Below are 21,188 nucleotides of genomic sequence, written 5' to 3'. Positions count from 1 at the left end.
CACAAGATCTGTGTCTTTCCATTGCTGTGAGCTGTGTATTTTTAAGAAATGTTTTATGATTAGTAATTAGGTAATACACGTTGCTCTGTGTATTTATTCTAGTCGAGTTGTGATGGTGGGTGCAATTGTAAACTATGATTTATACCTGAAATATGCACATTTTTCTAACAAAACCTATCCTATACAATAAATATGTTATCAGACTGTCATCTGATGAGGTTTTTTCTTGGTTAGTGGCTATCAATATCTTTATTTGGCCGAATTGGTGATAGCACCTGATGGAGTAAGAAACTGATGGAGTTAGAAAAGTGGTGTCTTTTGCTAACGTGGTTAGCTAATAGATTTACATATTTTGTCTTCCCTGTAAAACATTTTAAAAATCTGAAATGGTGGCTTTATTCACAAGATCTGTATCTTTCATTTGGTGTCTTGGACTAGTGATTTAATGATATTTAGATGCTACTATTTAATTGTGACGCTATGCTAGCGATGCTAATCAGTGTGGGGGGGGTGGGGGGTGATCCCGGATACGGGGTTGAGGTTCGGTAAAGGTTAACTGACTTGCCTAGTTAAATAAAGGTGTAAAATAAAAAAATACCGATTTCCGATTGTTATGAAAACTTGAAATCGGCCCTAATTATTCGGCCATTCCGATTAATCGGTCAACCTCTAGTAGCAACCCTAGAAATGTTATGAATAAATTCATCAAAATTATGTTTTTAATGAAAATGTGTCAATCATTATTTGAATAGGTTGGTAACCCGTTCTACAAAAGTGATAATGCCCTCAAAGACAGTGTTTGGATGATTGGCATGGTTTGCCGTCCCTCAGCTTCTTCTCGGACCTAACAACACCCGTGTCAATATATCCTCCATACACTCCATACACATTTGCACACACTGTACATAGATTTTTGTTTGTTTATCCCATGTGTTGTTGTTATGGTTGCACTGTTTTGCTCTATCTTGGCCAGGTCGCAGTTGTAAATGAGAACTAGCCTACCTGGTTAAATAAAGGTGAAATAAATGTTAAAAAAATAATAAAAAACGTCTTCTTGGGCATTATCACTTAAGTATTTACTATAGTGTTTTGCAGATTAATGTAGTATTTACTATAGTGTTTTGCAGATTAATGTAGTATTTACTATAGTGTTTTGCAGATTAATGTAGTATTTACTATAGTGTTTTGCAGATTAATGTAGTATTTACTATAGTGTTTTTCAGATTAATGTAGTATTTACTATAGTGTTTTGCAGATTAATGTAGTATTTACTATAGTGTTTTTTCAGATTAATGTAGTATTTACTATAGTGTTTTGCAGATTAATGTAGAATTTACTATAGTGTTTTTGCAGATTAGTGTAGTATTTACTATAGTGTTTTTTCAGATTAATGTAGTATTTACTATAGTGTTTTGCAGATTAATGTAGTATTTACTATAGTGTTTTTTTCAGATTAATGTAGTATTTACTATAGTGTTTTTGCAGATTAATATAGTATTTACTATAGTGTTTTTGCAGATTAATGTAGTATTTACTATAGTGTTTTGCAGATTAATGTAGTATTTACAATAGTGTTTTTGCAGATTAATATAATATTTACTATAGTGTTTTTGCAGATTAATATAATATTTACTATAGTGTTTTTGCAGATTAATGTAGTATTTACAATAGTGTTTTTAGCAGATTAATATAATAATTACTATAGTGTTTTGCAGATTAATATAATATTTACTATAGTGTTTTTTCAGATTAATGTAGTATTTACTATAGTGTTTTGCAGATTAATGTAGTATTTACTATAGTGTTTTTGCAGATTAATGTAGTATTTACTATAGTGTTTTTTCAGATTAATGTAGTATTTACTACAGTGTTTTTCAGATTAATGTAGTATTTACTATAGTGTTTTTGCAGATTAATATAGTATTTTACTATAGTGTTTTTGCAGATTAATGTAGTATTTACTCTAGTGTTTTTTCAGATTAATGTAGTATTTACTATAGTGTTTTGCAGATTAATGTAGTATTTACTATAGTGTTTTTGCAGATTAATGTAGTATTTACTATCGTGTTTTTTCAGATTAATGTAGTATTTACTACAGTGTTTTTCAGATTAATGTAGTATTTACTATAGTGTTTTTGCAGATTAATATAGTATTTACTATAGCGTTTTTGCAGATTAATGTAGTATTTACTCTAGTGTTTTTTTAGATTAATGTAGTATTTACTATAGTGTTTTGCAGATTAATGTAGTATTTACTATAGTGTTTTTTCAGATTAATGTAGTATTTACTATCATGTTTTTTCAGAATAATGTATTATTTACTACAGTGTTTTTGCAGATTAATGTAGTATTTACTATAGTGTTTTTTCAGATTAATGTAGTATTTACTACAGTGTTTTTCAGATTAATGTAGTATTTACTATAGTGTTTTTGCAGATTAATATAGTATTTACTATAGTGTTTTTGCAGATTAATGTAGTATTTACTATAGTGTTTTGCAGATTAATGTAGTATTTACAATAGTGTTTTTGCAGATTAATATAATATTTACTATAGTGTTTTTGCAGATTAATATAATATTTACTATAGTGTTTTTGCAGATTAATGTAGTATTTACAATAGTGTTTTTGCAGATTAATGTAGTATTTACTATAGTGTTTTTGCAGATTAATGTAGTATTTACTATAGTGTTTTTTCAGATTAATGTAGTATTTACTACAGTGTTTTTCAGATTAATGTAGTATTTACTATAGTGTTTTTGCAGATTAATATAGTATTTTACTATAGTGTTTTTGCAGATTAATGTAGTATTTACTCTAGTGTTTTTTCAGATTAATGTAGTATTTACTATAGTGTTTTGCAGATTAATGTAGTATTTACTATAGTGTTTTTGCAGATTAATGTAGTATTTACTATCGTGTTTTTTCAGATTAATGTAGTATTTACTACAGTGTTTTTCAGATTAATGTAGTATTTACTATAGTGTTTTGCAGATTAATGTAGTATTTACTATAGTGTTTTTGCAGATTAATGTAGTATTTACAATAGTGTTTTTGCAGATTAATATAATATTTATTTACTAATATTTGTTTTTGTATTATTATCTTTGACATGGAGGTTTTCTCTTTCAGGAAACCTACTGGAGAAACGCGAAAAGAGCATAACCTGTAGATAAGCAAGACTGCAGTCTGAACAGACAGTTCAGAGCTTCTACACTTCTCTATAACCTGTAGGGAACACAATATATGGTCTATACTTGGCATATAGGTTTCTAATTTATAGATGTCACAAATTGGGATATGGGGGAGGGGGATGGGAAGTTTATATGTAAATGATATGCTCTAGTATTTACTATAGTTAAACGTGTTTTTGTGGACATTATTGTAGTGTTTACGACAGTTGTTACTACAGTTGTTTTTCCCCCCAGATAATACTGTAGTATTTACTATACTATTCTAAAGAATACTACACCATTTTATAGTAAGTACTATACATGATTAAGGGATACTACAGTGTGTAGTATAGTATTCTGCAGTATACTAGGGTTTACTATAGAATTCTATAGTAAGCACTGCAGTATTGTATAGTAAAATGTAGTATTTTTTGAATGTGTTAGACTAAAATCACTCTGTTTTCTTGTTGTAGCCCTGCGAGAGACAAACAGAAACAAAGCAGTGGTCTGTTTTTTACATTATTTAGAAAATGCTCTTTTTGAGGCTAGGCATTTTACATTCATTTTTATCATTTAGCAGACACTCTTTTGAAGTACAGTGCTAAAAGCCCTGGGGTCCTGTTCAGGAGGGTGTTATAGAACTTTCAGATAGAAATGTATAATGTAGAACAGAAATGATTGTCTGTCAGGTTGAATGGAGGATTTTGTCTGCAACATTCTGAACGTTTCACCACACTGAATTCAACTCTGGTCCTTATTCCTTCCCAACCTAGAAGACACAATATTTGACTCAATGATGCATATAGTATCAATACCATGTGAACCACTGGAAAAATAAACATCCCATTCAGATTGTGTTGGTTTTCCCACAGTGATCGAACATGTCTGAAGAGAATGTGCAGTTGAGGAAGAGAGGGAGGAGGAGAGGGATAACAGGAGGAGACGTGGCGTTTAGAGAGAGAGGGGTGTGATGAAATAAAGGTAGAAAACACTATTTGCCACTCTGCATTTCGCTACACCGTTTTTACCTCCATGGAAGCAACACATCGCTAAATTAGAGTTGATGTCCCATCAAAGCATCTAGACGAGACAAACATTCCAAACAGCATTAGGCAATGGACATCCGCCGAACAAACCTGAAATGATACACGTTCAGAAGGGGAATTCAAGTTAATATAATAGCGTGCCAGTCATGTGGGGTTGCCAGCGTTTGCCGAGGCTGAGACTGAGGCCCCCGTTCCTTTTTGATGGTAAGAAAACAAGAGTCCGTCCTTAAATGGATGAAAAATCCCTTGCCTACGTCCCAAACGGCACCCTATTTACTAAATAGTGCATTACTTTTAAGTATAGTAGTGCACTGTGTAGGTAATAAGTTGGCTTTTGGGATGCACATTCCCGCTCTTGGATTCTCTAGGGAGTCCTTCTACAAAATAGACTGCATGAGCAGAGAGAGGATAATTAAAGTTCTCTTCATAGAGTTCTCATAGACAGGTCGTTCTTTGATAGAGATGGGTCAGAATTACCATTAGGCATTCATACGTTGCAAATGCACACAGACAAGCTAGCAACGAACACATGTGTGCGCTCACATCTGAAAGACACAGACACACACGGTGGATAAGGCACACACACACACACACACACACACACACACACACACACACACACACACACACACACACACACACACACACACACACACACACACACACACACACACACACACACACACACACACACACACACACACACACACACACACACAAATGCACACTTGCACTGCAGAGGGGGAGTAAAAAGAGGCTTTGCCGCAAGAACTGATGTTTATCCTCCCATCTCAATCATATATCTGCATTATTCTATTCTCTCCCTCTAATGGCATGAATGTCAAAATAGAGCGAATGGAGGGAGGAGGAGGGGAGTGACCATATATGGTGATGTGTCATCCTTGTCTGCTTTGTTTCCACATGGCATATATTCATATCGAAGTCTGTTAATATATACAAAAACATCTGGACATATATCTTAATCCTAGAACAAAAAAATTGAACAGACTGTGATGATATTTCTGGGTTGGAAGTTGCAACCTTAGCTCCTCAGCCATTAAATAATGATAGAGCCGGCGCTGCCTATTTAACGCACCCCTAAGTACACCCAGCAGCTTTCATTTCAAATTCATTTAACACAGCTAATGATTCGTCCGACGACGGATACTTTTAAATAAATTACCATGCCTAAGGATTCTCTAATTATTCCAAAGTGAGTGCATTCATTAGCGATTGAAGCCGTCAGAGGCTGCAGGTCGGGATGAATTAGAAATAACAAAGCTTCAAGGGAGCATATGCCACGGTCGTAATCCTGACACGGGGGGGTGTCCCGCAAGAATTAGCTGGTAATTGTACCTTAATGAAATCTTCTTGTTTGATAACCAGTTAATTATAGGAGACAATAACTCCTGAACCCTTGCCGACACCAACTGAGTGATTACCCCCACAATCTCCCCCATCTCCCCCACAAAGAAGATGGAGAGAGAGACAGAGAAGGGATAGACGGAGGGAGAGACAGAAAAGAGATAGACGGAGGGAGAGATAGGGAGAGACAGAGAAGGGATAGACAAAGGGAGAGACAGAGAAGGGATAGACGAAGGGAGAGAGAGGGAGAGACAGAGAAGGGATAGACGGAGGGAGAGATAGGGAGAGACAGAGAAGAGCTAGACGGAGGGAGAGATAGGGAGAGACAGAGAAGGGATAGACAGAGGGAGAGATAGGGAGAGACAGAGAAGGGATAGACAGAGGGAGAGATAGGGAGAGACAGAGAAGGGATAGACGAAGGGAGAGAGAGGGAGAGACAGAGAAGGGATAGACGGAGGAAGAGATAGGGAGAGACAGAGAGAGAAGGGATAGACAGAGGGAGAGACAGAGAAGGGATAGACGGAGGGAGAGATAGGGAGAGAGAGAAGGGATAGACAGAGGGAGAGACAGAGAAGGGATAGACTGAGGGAGAGACAGAGAAGAGATAGACGGAGGGAGAGATAGGGAGAGACAAAGAAGAGATAGACGGAGGAAGAGATAGGGAGAGACAGAGAATGGATAGACGGCGGGAGAGATAGGGATGGACAGAGAAGAGATAGACGGAGGAAGAGATAGGGAGAGACAGAGAAGGGATAGACGAAGGGAGAGAGAGGGAGAGACAGAGAAGGGATAGACGGAGGAAGAGATAGGGAGAGACAGAGAAGGGATAGACGGAGGGAGAGATAGGGAGAGACAGAGAAGGAATAGACAGAGGGAGAGATAGGGAGAGACAGAGAATGGATAGACGGGTGGAGAGATAGGGAGAGACAGAGAATAGATAGACGGAGGGAGAGTTAGGGAGAGATAGAGAAGAGATAGACGGAGGAAGAGATAGGGAGAGACAGAGAAGGGATAGACGGAGGGAGAGATAGGGAGAGACAGAGAAGGGATAGACGAAGGGAGAGACAGAGAAGGGATAGACGAAGGGAGAGAGAGGGAGAGACAGAGAAGTGATAGACGGAGGAAGAGATAGGGAGAGACAGAGAAGGGATAGACGGAGGGAGAGATAGGGCGAGACAGAGAAGGGATAGACAGAGCGAGGGAGAGGTTGGGGAGGAGGGAGAAGGAGAGGGAGAGAATGGATAGACGGAGGGAGAGATAGGGAGAGACAGAGAAGGGATAGACGGAGGGAGAGATAGAGAGAGACAGAGAAGGGATAGACGGAGGGAGAGATAGAGAGAGACAGAGAAGGGATAGACGGAGGGAGAGATAGAGAGAGACAGAGAAGGGATAGACGAAGGGAGAGAGAGGGAGAGACAGAGAAGGGATAGACGGAGGAAGAGATAGGGAGAGACAGAGAGAGAAGGGATAGACAGAGGGAGAGACAGAGAAGGGATAGACGGAGGGAGAGATAGGGAGAGAGAGAAGGGATAGACAGAGGGAGAGACAGAGAAGGGATAGACTGAGGGAGAGACAGAGAAGAGATAGACGGAGGGAGAGATAGGGAGAGACAAAGAAGAGATAGACGGAGGAAGAGATAGGGAGAGACAGAGAATGGATAGACGGCGGGAGAGATAGGGATGGACAGAGAAGAGATAGACGGAGGAAGAGATAGGGAGAGACAGAGAAGGGATAGACGAAGGGAGAGAGAGGGAGAGACAGAGAAGGGATAGACGGAGGAAGAGATAGGGAGAGACAGAGAAGGGATAGACAGAGGGAGAGACAGAGAAGAGATAGACGGAGGGAGAGATAGGGAGAGACAGAGAAGGAATAGACAGAGGGAGAGATAGGGAGAGACAGAAAATGGATAGACGGGTGGAGAGATAGGGAGAGACAGAGAATAGATAGACGGAGGGAGAGTTAGGGAGAGACAGAGAAGAGATAGACGGAGGGAGAGATAGGGAGAGACAGAGAAGAGATAGACGGAGGAAGAGATAGGGAGAGACAGAGAATGGATAGACGGCGGGAGAGATAGGGATGGACAGAGAAGAGATAGACGGAGGGAGAGATAGGGAGAGACAGAGAAGGGATAGACGAAGGGAGAGAGAGGGAGAGACAGAGAAGGGATAGACGGAGGAAGAGATAGGGAGAGACAGAGAAGGGATAGACGGAGGGAGAGATAGGGAGAGACAGAGAATGGATAGACGGCGGGAGAGATAGGGATGGACAGAGAAGAGATAGACGGAGGAAGAGATAGGGAGAGACAGAGAAGGGATAGACGAAGGGAGAGAGAGGGAGAGACAGAGAAGGGATAGACGGAGGAAGAGATAGAGAGAGACAGAGAAGGGATAGACAGAGGGAGAGACAGAGAAGAGATAGACGGAGGGAGAGATAGGGAGAGACAGAGAAGGGATAGACGGAGGGAGAGATAGGGAGAGACAGAGAATGGATAGACGGGTGGAGAGATAGGGAGAGACAGAGAATAGATAGACGGAGGGAGAGTTAGGGAGAGACAGAGAAGAGATAGATGGAGGAAGAGATAGGGAGAGACAGAGAAGGGATAGACGGAGGGAGAGATAGGGAGAGACAGAGAAGAGATAGACGGAGGAAGAGATAGGGAGAGACAGAGAATGGATAGACGGCGGGAGAGATAGGGATGGACAGAGAAGAGATAGACGGAGGAAGAGATAGGGAGAGACAGAGAAGGGATAGACGAAGGGAGAGAGAGGGAGAGACAGAGAAGGGATAGACGGAGGAAGAGATAGGGAGAGACAGAGAAGGGATAGACGGAGGGAGAGATAGGGAGAGACAGAGAAGGAATAGACAGAGGGAGAGATAGGGAGAGACAGAGAATGGATAGACGGGTGGAGAGATAGGGAGAGACAGAGAATAGATAGACGGAGGGAGAGTTAGGGAGAGATAGAGAAGAGATAGACGGAGGAAGAGATAGGGAGAGACAGAGAAGGGATAGACGGAGGGAGAGATAGGGAGAGACAGAGAAGGGATAGACGAAGGGAGAGACAGAGAAGGGATAGACGAAGGGAGAGAGAGGGAGAGACAGAGAAGTGATAGACGGAGGAAGAGATAGGGAGAGACAGAGAAGGGATAGACGGAGGGAGAGATAGGGCGAGACAGAGAAGGGATAGACAGAGCGAGGGAGAGGTTGGGGAGGAGGGAGAAGGAGAGGGAGAGAATGGATAGACGGAGGGAGAGATAGGGAGAGACAGAGAAGGGATAGACGGAGGGAGAGATAGAGAGAGACAGAGAAGGGATAGACGGAGGGAGAGATAGAGAGAGACAGAGAAGGGATAGACGGAGGGAGAGATAGAGAGAGACAGAGAAGGGATAGACGAAGGGAGAGAGAGGGAGAGACAGAGAAGGGATAGACGGAGGAAGAGATAGGGAGAGACAGAGAGAGAAGGGATAGACAGAGGGAGAGACAGAGAAGGGATAGACGGAGGGAGAGATAGGGAGAGAGAGAAGGGATAGACAGAGGGAGAGACAGAGAAGGGATAGACTGAGGGAGAGACAGAGAAGAGATAGACGGAGGGAGAGATAGGGAGAGACAAAGAAGAGATAGACGGAGGAAGAGATAGGGAGAGACAGAGAATGGATAGACGGCGGGAGAGATAGGGATGGACAGAGAAGAGATAGACGGAGGAAGAGATAGGGAGAGACAGAGAAGGGATAGACGAAGGGAGAGAGAGGGAGAGACAGAGAAGGGATAGACGGAGGAAGAGATAGGGAGAGACAGAGAAGGAATAGACAGAGGGAGAGATAGGGAGAGACAGAGAATGGATAGACGGGTGGAGAGATAGGGAGAGACAGAGAATAGATAGACGGAGGGAGAGTTAGGGAGAGACAGAGAAGAGATAGATGGAGGAAGAGATAGGGAGAGACAGAGAAGGGATAGACGGAGGGAGAGATAGGGAGAGACAGAGAAGGGATAGACGAAGGGAGAGACAGAGAAGGGATAGACGAAGGGAGAGAGAGGGAGAGACAGAGAAGTGATAGACGGAGGAAGAGATAGGGAGAGACAGAGAAGGGATAGACGGAGGGAGAGATAGGGCGAGACAGAGAAGGGATAGACAGAGCGAGGGAGAGGTTGGGGAGGAGGGAGAAGGAGAGGGAGAGAATGGATAGACGGAGGGAGAGATAGGGAGAGACAGAGAAGGGATAGACGGAGGGAGAGATAGAGAGAGACAGAGAAGGGATAGACGGAGGGAGAGATAGAGAGAGACAGAGAAGGGATAGACGGAGGGAGAGATAGAGAGAGACAGAGAAGGGATAGACGAAGGGAGAGAGAGGGAGAGACAGAGAAGGGATAGACGGAGGAAGAGATAGGGAGAGACAGAGAGAGAAGGGATAGACAGAGGGAGAGACAGAGAAGGGATAGACGGAGGGAGAGATAGGGAGAGAGAGAAGGGATAGACAGAGGGAGAGACAGAGAAGGGATAGACTGAGGGAGAGACAGAGAAGAGATAGACGGAGGGAGAGATAGGGAGAGACAAAGAAGAGATAGACGGAGGAAGAGATAGGGAGAGACAGAGAATGGATAGACGAAGGGAGAGAGAGGGAGAGACAGAGAAGTGATAGACGGAGGAAGAGATAGGGAGAGACAGAGAAGGGATAGACGGAGGGAGAGATAGGGCGAGACAGAGAAGGGATAGACAGAGCGAGGGAGAGGTTGGGGAGGAGGGAGAAGGAGAGGGAGAGAATGGATAGACGGAGGGAGAGATAGGGAGAGACAGAGAAGTGATAGACGGAGGGAGAGATAGAGAGACAGAGAAGGGATAGACAGAGGGAGAGATATGGAGAGGTTGGGGGGAGGAGGGAGAAAGAGAGGGAGAGACAGAGAAGGGATAGATGGAGGGAGAGATAGGGAGAGGATGGGGAGGAGGGAGAAAGAGAGGGAGAGGGGAAAAGAGAGGAGAAATTGAAGGAGGTAGGGTCAGGGAGAGGGGAAAGGGAAAGAGAGAGCTAATTGAAGGAGGTAGGGGCGAGGGAGAGGAGAATAGGATGGAAAAAGAGAGGAAGAGGGGGATTGAAGGAGGTAGAGCGATTAAGAAATAGTTAGAAAGAAAGAGAGACTGAGAAAAAAGAGAGAGAGAGATGCAGAAAGGGGAGTAAGAGATATAGAGAGGGTTTGGTTCAAAAGCTTGTCTTTTGCCTGTGTTTCTCTCTCTCTTCTGACCTTTCACGGAAGCACACCTACAACACAACAGACTCAATTAAATAAAGCTAAGCACTTCTTTCCCCTTTCTAACTGTTTTTCCTTTATAGTCGTAAAACTGGGGATTGATCTGAATCTGAACAATAAAAACAAGAACTTTTTTTTTCTTTTGGGACGGGGCTGGAACACATAGTCACCTTGAGGAATAACAAAGACAAATTCACCGATTGATCTTAGACCACAAAGCAGAGACCTCAGGGGATGAAATACTCTATATGAGAAAAGAAAGTTTCCGATGAGGCTACGAACATAAAAATACATTAAAAAAGATGCCTCTAATATGCTCAAGCACAGCTTGGCGAACAATAAGTCATGTAGTACAAAATAACTAAACGAGAATCGAGCTCACAGAATAAGATAGTTTATGATGTTGAGAAATCTGATACTAAAGAAGATTCAGTGCTGCTATCTTATCATTTCAATTGGGAATTGCTTGTTTTCTAACACAGGTAATTGGAAACAGAGGGCATTCATTTGTTAAAACAAATATGTCTGTGGCAAGGGAATGTGTTTACATTCTAGTTATGCTGGCTCCAGAGGGTCTGTGACATAAAAGGACACCTCATCAGTACTGTAGAACTGACAACAGTCAAACTCTAGAAGAAACAGCAATCATCAGTTTTTATTTATTCAGGAATTGTCTGTATAGAAATAGGCAGTCTATAGCTCCATTTCTAAGGCCCTTCCAATATGGTGGCCAATTTGATTTGATATATTGTTGCTGATGAAAAAGTGTTTTTAATATAATTGATGGTGTCACTCAAAGGAAGAAGCTCCTCCCCTTTGCATAATCTCTGTATGTGTAATCATCAACTTTGTATCATGATGATCTGTATCATCTTCAGTTGATTTGGCCGTTGTGGGCTAAAGAGCGTGATTTAACACAAGACAGCACCGCCCAATTGAGTACAATTAAGTATAGGACAACATATCAATGTATTATTTCAACGGAAGAGTTTCTCTTCAACAGTCTTCTCTTTTTGTTACAGATAATCCTCCTGTGAAGGACAAATCCCATTCAATGCAATCTTTGTTTGGAGAATAAAATGACATCAGAAAAAGAATACAGAGTGTTGAACATAAAATGTTGAAAGAGCCAGGACACCAGAGGGTTAAGAAACCAGCAAACAATAACATCTCAGGAACAGATGTCCTTGAGGCGGATTCAAGGACGAGGCAATTGCTAATCTAGTATTCTCAGCATGATCAAATCACCAGGGCAACAGATATAAATAAAAGTGCAGGAAATGAAGAATTCGCATTCAAGGGTGTCAGGAGCAAAATGAAGATTCATGCTGAAGAGGGCCTGGTGAAGGAGGCAATAATTAACTGCAAATAAAAGGACACCTAGCCTCCCAATGTCCAGCTGTATAAAGTAGGTTTGGGGAAAAACACACTTACGGTGTGCGATGGCGATGCACTTTGTCATAGAGACAGGTGCTTTTATTTGACACGCAATAGGTCCCTGCCCGAATGGATATTCTAAAAATAACAGTCTTGTTTTGGACCGACATCATCAGACTATCTCATTTGTTGCTATGGGGCCCAGGTTTCTTAAACTTGACATTGCTGTAACCCTATGGGAAAGAGTATCCACATTAATTACACTACGCTTGCATTGCCATTGTAATTGATGTGTAATAATGAGATCTACATTGAGTATATACTTCATGAATAACATCTCGTTCCTTCATACACGACATGCATCACATAAGTCAGGCATCACATAAGTCAGGCATCACATAAGCCAGGCATCACATAAGCCAGGCATCACATAAGTCAGGCATCACATAAGTCAGGCTTCACATAAGTCAGGCATCACATAAGCCAGGCATCACATAAGCCAGGCATCACATAAGTCAGGCATCGCATAAGTCAGGCATCGCATAAGCCATGCATCACATAAGCCAGGCATCACATAAGCCAGGCATCACATAAGCCAGGCATCACATAAGTCAGGCATCACATAAGCCATGCATCACACAAATCATGCATCACATAAGCCAGGCATCACATAAGTCAGGCATCACATAAGCCAGGCATCACATAAGCCAGGCATCACATAAGTCAGGCATCACATAAGCCATGCATCACACAAATCATGCATCACATAAGCCAGGCATCACATAAGCCAGGCATCACATAAGTCAGGCATCACATAAGCCATGCATCACACAAATCATGCATCACATAAGCCAGGCATCACATAAGCCAGGCATCACATAAGCCAGGCATCACATAAGCCAGGCATCACACAAATCATGCATCACATAAGTCAGGCATCACATAAGCCATGCATCACACAAATCATGCATCACATAAGCCAGGCATCACATAAGTCAGGCATCACATAAGCCAGGCATCACATAAGCCAGGCATCACATAAGTCAGGCATCACATAAGCCATGCATCACACAAATCATGCATCACATAAGCCAGGCATCACATAAGCCAGGCATCACATAAGTCAGGCATCACATAAGCCATGCATCACACAAATCATGCATCACATAAGCCAGGCATCACATAAGCCAGGCATCACATAAGCCAGGCATCACATAAGCCAGGCATCACACAAATCATGCATCACATAAGCCATGCATCACATAAGCCAGGCATCACACAAATCATGCATCACAAAGCCATTTTTGTCAAAATGTTGTTATTGACATTGTTCTGTTCAATGTTCTCTACCTTCGGAAAGTATTCAGGCCCCTTGAATTTTTCCACATTTTGCTACGTTACAGCCTTATTCTAAAATGGATTAAATAAAATGTTTTCTTCAGCAATCTACACAAAATACCCCATAATGACAAAGCAAAAACCTTTTTTTGTTTGCAAATGTATTAAAAATCAAAATCAGAAATACCTTATTTACATAAGTATTCAGACCCTTTGGTATGAGACTCCAAATTGAACTCAGGTGCATCCTGTTTACATTGATCATCCTTGAGATGAATCCACCTGTGGTAAATTCAATTGATTGGACATGATTTGGAAAGGCACACACCTGTCTATATACTGTAGCAGAAATGTTTTGGTACCCTTCCCCGGATCTGTGCCTCGACACAATCCTGTCTTGGGGCTCTACGGACAATTCCTTCGACCTTATGGCTTGGTTTTTGCTCTGACATGCACTGTCAACTGTGGGACCTGCAGCATTTAAGGTACCCAAGAACACAGTGGCCTCCATCATTCTTAAATGGGAGAAGTTTGGAACCACCAAGACTCTTCCTGGAGCTGGCTGCCCGGCAAAACTGAGCAGTCGGGGGAGAAGGGCCTTGGTCAGGAAGCTGACCAAGTACCCGATGGTCACTTTGACAGAGCTCTAGAGTTTCTCTGTGGAGATGGGAGAACCTTCTAGAAGGACAACCATCTCTGCAGCACTCCACCAATCAGGCCTTTATGGTAGAGTGGCCAGATGGAAGCCATTCCTTTGTAAAAGGCACATTACATGAGAAACAAGATTATCTGGTCTGATGAAACTAAGATTGAATGAAAAGCGTCACGTCTGGAGGAAACCTGGCTCCATCCCTATGGTGAAGCATGGTAGTGGAAGCACCATGCTGTGGGGATGCTTTTCAGCGGCAGGAACTGGGAGACTAGTACTGTGAGATCCTGATGGAAACCTGCTCCAGAGCGCTCAGGACCTCAGACTGGGGCGAAGGTTCACCTTCCAACAGGACAATGACCCTAGGCACACAGCCAAGACAACGCAGGAGTGGCTTCGGGACAAGTCTCTGAATGTCCTTGAGTGGCCCAGCCAGAGCTCAGACTTGAACCCAATCGATCATCTCTGCAACGCTCCTCATCCAACCTGACAGAGCTTGAGAGGATCTGTAGAGAAGAATGGGAGAAACTCCCCAAATACAGGTGCGCCAAGCTTCTGGCCTCATACCCAAGAAGACTCGAGGTTGTAATCGCTGCCAAAGGTGCTTCAACAAAGTATTGAGTAAAGGGTCTGAATACTTATGTAAATGTGATATTTCAGTTTTGTATTTTTAATAAATTAGCAACAAAACCAATTTAATACATTTTAGAATAAGGCTGTAACGTAACAAAATGTGGAAAAATTCAAATGGTCTGAATACTTTCCGAATGCACTGTATTACTCTAAATACCGCAATGCATGTTGCTAAGTTCAAAAGAACACAAGATAAACATTGCTGACACCATTCAAACCAATGAGGGTTCGGAACGTTAAAGCCAATCGTCTCAGAATCCTATTTTTGCAGATAGAGCTCTGCATATGGTACCTAGTCCTTGGTTGTTTTGTTTCCAACCCTTTTAATCTATGGTGCAATTCGTATGGTGCAATGTTTCACAGTATTCACCATTTATTGGTAAATAAAGGTGCTAAATATTAAAATGAAATGCATGGAAAAGATACTGTTGCTGTACCTGTATGTGTTCCACAGTTCAAAGTTCAAATCAAGGCAAATAAGGACATTTTCATGACAATCGTGATGCCCTTTCACTGCTTGTCATGCCATTAAGAACAGACTGCATTGAAACAATCTAGGAGCATTCATTTCTCCTACAAACCCCTCCCATGGGCTGAAATTAACAGATCCTAATAAATGAGATATTAAGTTGACAGTTCAGCCCGAAATCAAAGTTCATCAGATGTTATCATCCTTAAAATTGATCTATTAATGAGAGCAGTCCATATCCACACCATCTGTAGCGTAGATAGCGTAGATGCAGCTATATGGACGAGGTCTGGAAACATCTGACACATTTTGATTTTGAAGTGAACTATCACTTTAAGGTTGATGGATGTGCTACTATTTGTGACTACAAATGAGGTATTGATTTTCTTTGACATGAGCCTTTATTCTGCCTCACCCTCTATGGCTAGAACAAAGATGATTGTCTAAGGTTTGTTGTTGGTTTAACTATTGTTTTCTGTGACTACTGTGTGAATATAACATTTCTTCTCATTGACAGGAGATTCTATGGAGCGTATGTTCTGACAGACGCGTGAGGTGTTGGCTAGAGATGACTGTGTTTACTGACATTTAGCTACATTGGGATTATTGTAAATACACTGTTTCTTCAATATACTGTAGGCCTCCATGGTTCTGGCTGGAAGAAACACTTGAAGTGAAGGTTGGCCATGTTGTGTACCTTTATGTTGTGTTTGACTGATCATATATATATATATATATATATATATATATATATATATATATATATATATATATATATATATATATATATATATATACAGTCGTGGCCAAAAGTTTTGAGAATGACCCAAATATGAATTTACACAAAGTTTGCTGCTTCAGTGTCTTTAGATATTTTTGTCAGATGTTACTATGGAATACTGAAGTATAATTACAAGCATTTCATGTGTCAAAGGCTTTTATTGACAATTACATGAAGTTGATGCAAAGAGTCAATATTTGCAGTGTTGACCCTTCTTTTTCAAGACCTCTGCAATCCGCCCTAGCATGCTGTCAATTAACTTCTGGGCCACATCCTGACTGATGGCAGCCCATTCTTGCATAATCAATGCTTGGAGTTTGTCAGAAATTGTGGGTTTTTGTTTGTCCACCCGCTTCTTGAGATTTGTCCACAAGTTCTAAATGGGATTACGGTCTGGGGAGTTTCCTGGCCATGGACCCAAAATATTGATGTTTTGTTCCCCGAGCCACTTAGTTATCACTTTTGCCTTATGGCAAGGTGCTCCATCACGCTGGAAAAGGCATTGTTCATCACCAAACTGTTCCTGGATGGTTGGGAGAAGTTTCTCTCGGAGGATGTGTTGGTACCGTTCTTTATTCATGGCTGTGTTCTTAGGCAAAATTGTGAGTGAGCCCACTCCCTTGGCTGAGAAGCAACCCCACACCTGAATGGTCTCAGGATGCTTTACTGTCGGCATGACACAGGACTGATGGTAGCGCTCACCTTGTCTTCTCCAGACAAGCTTTTTTCTGGATGACCCAAACAACTGGAAAGGCGATTCATCAGAGAAAATGACTTTACCCCAGTCCCCAGCAGTCCAATCCCTGTACCTTTTGCAGAATATCAGTTTGTCCCTGATGTTTTTCCTGGAGAGAAGTGGCTTCTTTGCTGACCTTCTTGACACCAGGCCATCCTCCAAAAGTCTTTGCCTCACTGTGCGTGCAGATGCATTCACACCTGCCTGCTGCCATTCCTGAGCAAGCTCTGTACTGGTGGTGCCCTGATCCCGCAGCTGAATCAACTTTAGGAGACGGTCCTGGCGCTTGCAGGACTTTCTTGGGTGCCCTGAAGCCTTCTTCACAACAATTGAACCGCTCTCCTTGAAGTTCTTGATGATCCAATAAATGGTTGATTTAGGTGCAATCATACTGGCAGCAATATCCTTGCCTGTGAAGCCCTTTTTGTGCAACGCACAAATGATGACGGCATGTGTTTCCTTGCAGGTAACCATGATTGACAGAGGAAAAACAATGATTCCAAGCACCACCCTCCTTTTGAAGCTTCCAGTCTGTTATTCGAACTCAATCAGCATGACAGAGTGATCTCCAGCCTTGTCCTCGTCAGCACTCACGCCTGTGTTAACGAGATAATCACTGACATGATGTCAGCTGGTCCTTTTGTGGCAGGGCTGAAATGCAGTGGAAATGTTTTTGGGGGATTCAGTTCATTTGCATGGCAAAGAGGAACTTTGCAATTAATTGCAATTCATCTGATCACTCTTCATAACATTCTGGAGTATATGCAAATTGCCATCATACAAACTGAGGCTGCAGACTGTGAAAATTTATATTTGTGTCATTCTCAAAACTTTTGGCCACGACTGTATATATATATGTTTGTAAAAGTGTTATGCCGTTAAAGTTAATGTTATTATATCAGTAATGCAATTATGTCATAAAGAGCTGCAAAACTTTATCCACTAATTTCGGAGTGTGTGGGTGTGTGTGTTCAGTGTGTGTGTGTATAGACGTGTATGTATTGGTGTGTGTGTGTGTACCTGTTTTGCCTCCTCCCCCAGGCTGTCCCACATGGAGGCCACGATCTTGGACACGTCCCCGAAGGTGGCGTTGGGGTTGGAGCTCTTGATGGCCGCCTGGGTGTCCCTGAAGAAGAGGGCGTAGGCCGAAACGGGCTTCGACGGCTCGTTGGGGTCCTTTTTCTTCTTCTTTTTCTGTGGTTTGGTCTTGGGCTTCATCATCTCTGAGGAAGGCCGCTTCTCGCCCGTCATCTGGAAGAATATAAAAAAACAATGCATTTGTCTCCTGTCTTTCTGTTTGAAGACTGAACAAGAAGACAACTGCTCACTCAAAGAGAATTATTCTGTATGACAGGGGTAAGAAACGCAGTATCAACTGTTCCCTTTCGACATCATTATGTACATTCTCCTCTCTACTACCTGAGGAGAGCAACAGAACACAGTGACAAGACGCTCCCCACTCCTCTCACTTCACACCTCAGTGCACAGCTCCTTCCGTTGGTAACGTTTCACTGCCTCACGTAGACAAATGAACATGGTCAGTGTGCCAACTCATCCGTGTCAACACCCACCAGACAACTCAAACAAGCTTGCATCCCAAACATCAAGAGATGAGTTGCCAGGCCAGTGTAAGCATAAGTATGACTTACCTCTTATCTTCTTACTAAGTTAATAGACAATAATGTTTATGAACTTTTGCTGCGAAAAACAAAATAAAACTAATTTAGACTCCATTTTCATCGTAATGACTGTTTGATTAAATCCATTGCAAGTAATTGAGACATCCACAGTGAAAAAAGAAATAGCAAACAACTTCCCTCTTAAACTACGATTTACAGTAGTACTCGGGTTGATTTAGAATTCTCAGTAAAGAAACATTCAATGTAACAAGCTAAACCTGTTCACATCAAACACAGAACATTGTATTTACTTGTAGAACATGTATTTACAGTATGATACTACTAATACTCTCTTGCTTTGAATTGTACTCTATGAACAGAAACTGAGATTCAATCTCTCAAATCTAATATAACACTACCATTATCTATTCCAACTTAAACTGTTTTTTTTTTCTTCAGCAATACGTCGTTTACATTGTCAAAAATGATTTATCAAAACAACACAAACACATTTCTTCCCGGACTAGGTAAAACTGTACATTTCTCACCTAACATTCCCGACGGCATTCTTCTTAAAGAGTTTCATTAAGATAATAGATTCCAACTTTTGTGCAACGGAGCAAAATGTATTCAAAATCACCTCTGTTTCTACTAGCTTTGATGTGGATGTTGAATACATTGGAGGCTAACGGAATTATATACTGATGGTAATCGTTTTTATTCATACATGGACAGTCATGCACAGTGGGGAGCTTGTATGGTGGAGAAAATATTATGTTGCAGAAAATGTGCTGGTCTAACGTTGTATCACTGTGTGCTTGTGTACAGAGGCTGATAAATATGCAACAACACTATAGAAACCCCCGGATTCAATTATACATTCATGTTCTTCTTTTCTAATCCCAACAGGTAAATGGAAACAAATCCAACGAGAGCCCTGATTGGTGAGTCATTTCTGTATGCTCTGTTGTATGGATTTACATAAATTAAATGAATGTCACTTATTGAGTATTTATTCCCGTGTCCTTGTTTCAAATGAAAGAGCTGTGAGGGATTGAGGCAAACATAAACTCCCTCGAGCTTTCCTGTCCTTTTCAACTTGTTTACCCCACAGCGGAGAAACACATCTATTGATAGGTGTGTAGAGGTCTAGAACACTACAGTACACTGTCACGTTCTGACCTTAGTTCTTTTGTTATTTCTTTGTTTTGTATGGTCAGGGCGTGAGTTGGGTGGGTTATCTATGTTTGTGTTTCTATGTTGGTTTTTTCGTTTGGCCTGGTATGATTCTCAATCAGAGGCAGGTGTCGTTAGTTGTCTCTGATTGAGAATCATACTTAGGTAGCCTTTTTTCACCTGGGTTTCGTGGGTGGTTGTCTTCCGTGTCTGTGTGTTCCACACGGAACTGTTTCGGGTTTCGTTCGTTCAATTTATTGTTTTGTATTTCAGTGTTCAGTTTGTTCTATTAAAGTTTCATCATGAACACTTACGACGCTGCACTTTGGTCCTCCTCTCTTTCTCCAGACGAAGATCGTTACATACACAGTATAGAAGACTGCTGCTTCAAGTCATTTGGTTTGGAACTACAGTATGTTGCCTCAAGTTCTATCTCCCATATCTAATAGAGACGTATTACAGACGAATACAGACAAAAACATCCAAATGCATCCCTGTTGCCATTGCTGCAATATAAAGAATTGAACAGAGCTTCTGTTAATCGCTATGGAGAGGGCCTAGAGAACAGCAATAATACCAGTTATGTGAACATATATAAAGCAACAAGGGAATTGAAACAAAATGATCCACAACATAACTGGAAAGGGAGCAAGAAGTTGTTTCTCCATGATCCTTTCTTAATGTGACAATTAAGGAGGTGGCATGGTGATAACAGATTCTCAGCAAATCCCACATTACGGGAACATTTCAAGTGAAATCATTTAGACAGCAAAACAATTATAACAAAAAGGAAAATAAAAAGCTGCATTACTTTCAGTTTGAACTAGGATTTGAAGCCAATATAAAAAAAACACCAGATGGTCCTTTATTACCTATGAGATTGGAGATACGCAGGCTCTCAGAAATACACTAGCTTGTTGAATAATTGCCATAAATTCACTGTCATTCTGCCATACATACACAAATTCAACAACGTGACAGCAAGTCACACAATCCTGTATGAAAAAAAATCTAGTTATAGATTAACCACTATTTGACAATTTCCTTTAGCCGTGCAACACCCAACACCAACGACAGCAACACCCTGACTTTCCCTAGGTTCAGCGAAATCAAAGAAGCATTGCCACATCAGTACCTTATGGTGTGAATCGGTTTCCTCTTCCTGTGTAGAGCTCGAGGGAGAGGGTGTGGCTGATTTACTTCCAGGAGGTGAGGGAGAACCATGGGTAAGAGCGCTCCGGCCAACCTGAGAGTTCAGTTGGGACAGTGCACTCATGGGCTGATGGGACAGTATCCTAGGTGACATGTTTATCAGATGGGGGTTGTGACGGCTGAGGTCATAATGTGAGCCGTCGTGGCGAGTCATCTCCTGGATCTGGGTGAGAGAAGAAGACCAGCTTTACTACTTTAACTTCATCAATTGTACAGTATATTCCCAATTTGCCTAAAAACTTGCCGCCTGCGTTAAGGAGGGAAAGCGGTAGGTAGGAGATCAAAGAAAGTGAGTGTGTCGTTCCCGGGTTCACTGGTCCCACTGATCTCCTTAGGACTGGTCGGAAGCCAACTTATCTTGATTTTCCCACTCTCC

General features: G+C 41.6%; 1 protein-coding gene across 3 annotated transcripts in view; it reads right to left on the bottom strand.

The window, feature by feature from the left end:
- The window catches only part of LOC120065440 (TOX high mobility group box family member 2-like), a 202,577-nt gene that overhangs the window by 15,926 nt on the left and 165,463 nt on the right, over positions 1 to 21,188 (bottom strand). For 2 of the 3 annotated variants that reach the window (XM_039016456.1, XM_039016457.1), the window contains 2 exons: positions 20,736 to 20,975; positions 17,826 to 18,056 (listed from right to left, as the gene is read on the bottom strand). In XM_039016456.1, coding sequence (XP_038872384.1) covers positions 17,826 to 18,056; positions 20,736 to 20,975 — 471 coding nt within the window. The remainder of the gene's footprint in view (positions 1 to 17,825; positions 18,057 to 20,735; positions 20,976 to 21,188) is intronic. The other variant, XM_039016458.1, reaches the window with a different exon arrangement.

The sequence above is a fragment of the Salvelinus namaycush genome, chromosome 20, assembly GCF_016432855.1.
Source record: "Salvelinus namaycush isolate Seneca chromosome 20, SaNama_1.0, whole genome shotgun sequence".
Lineage (NCBI taxonomy): Eukaryota > Metazoa > Chordata > Actinopteri > Salmoniformes > Salmonidae > Salvelinus > Salvelinus namaycush.
This window is presented reverse-complemented; position numbering and strand designations above follow the sequence as displayed.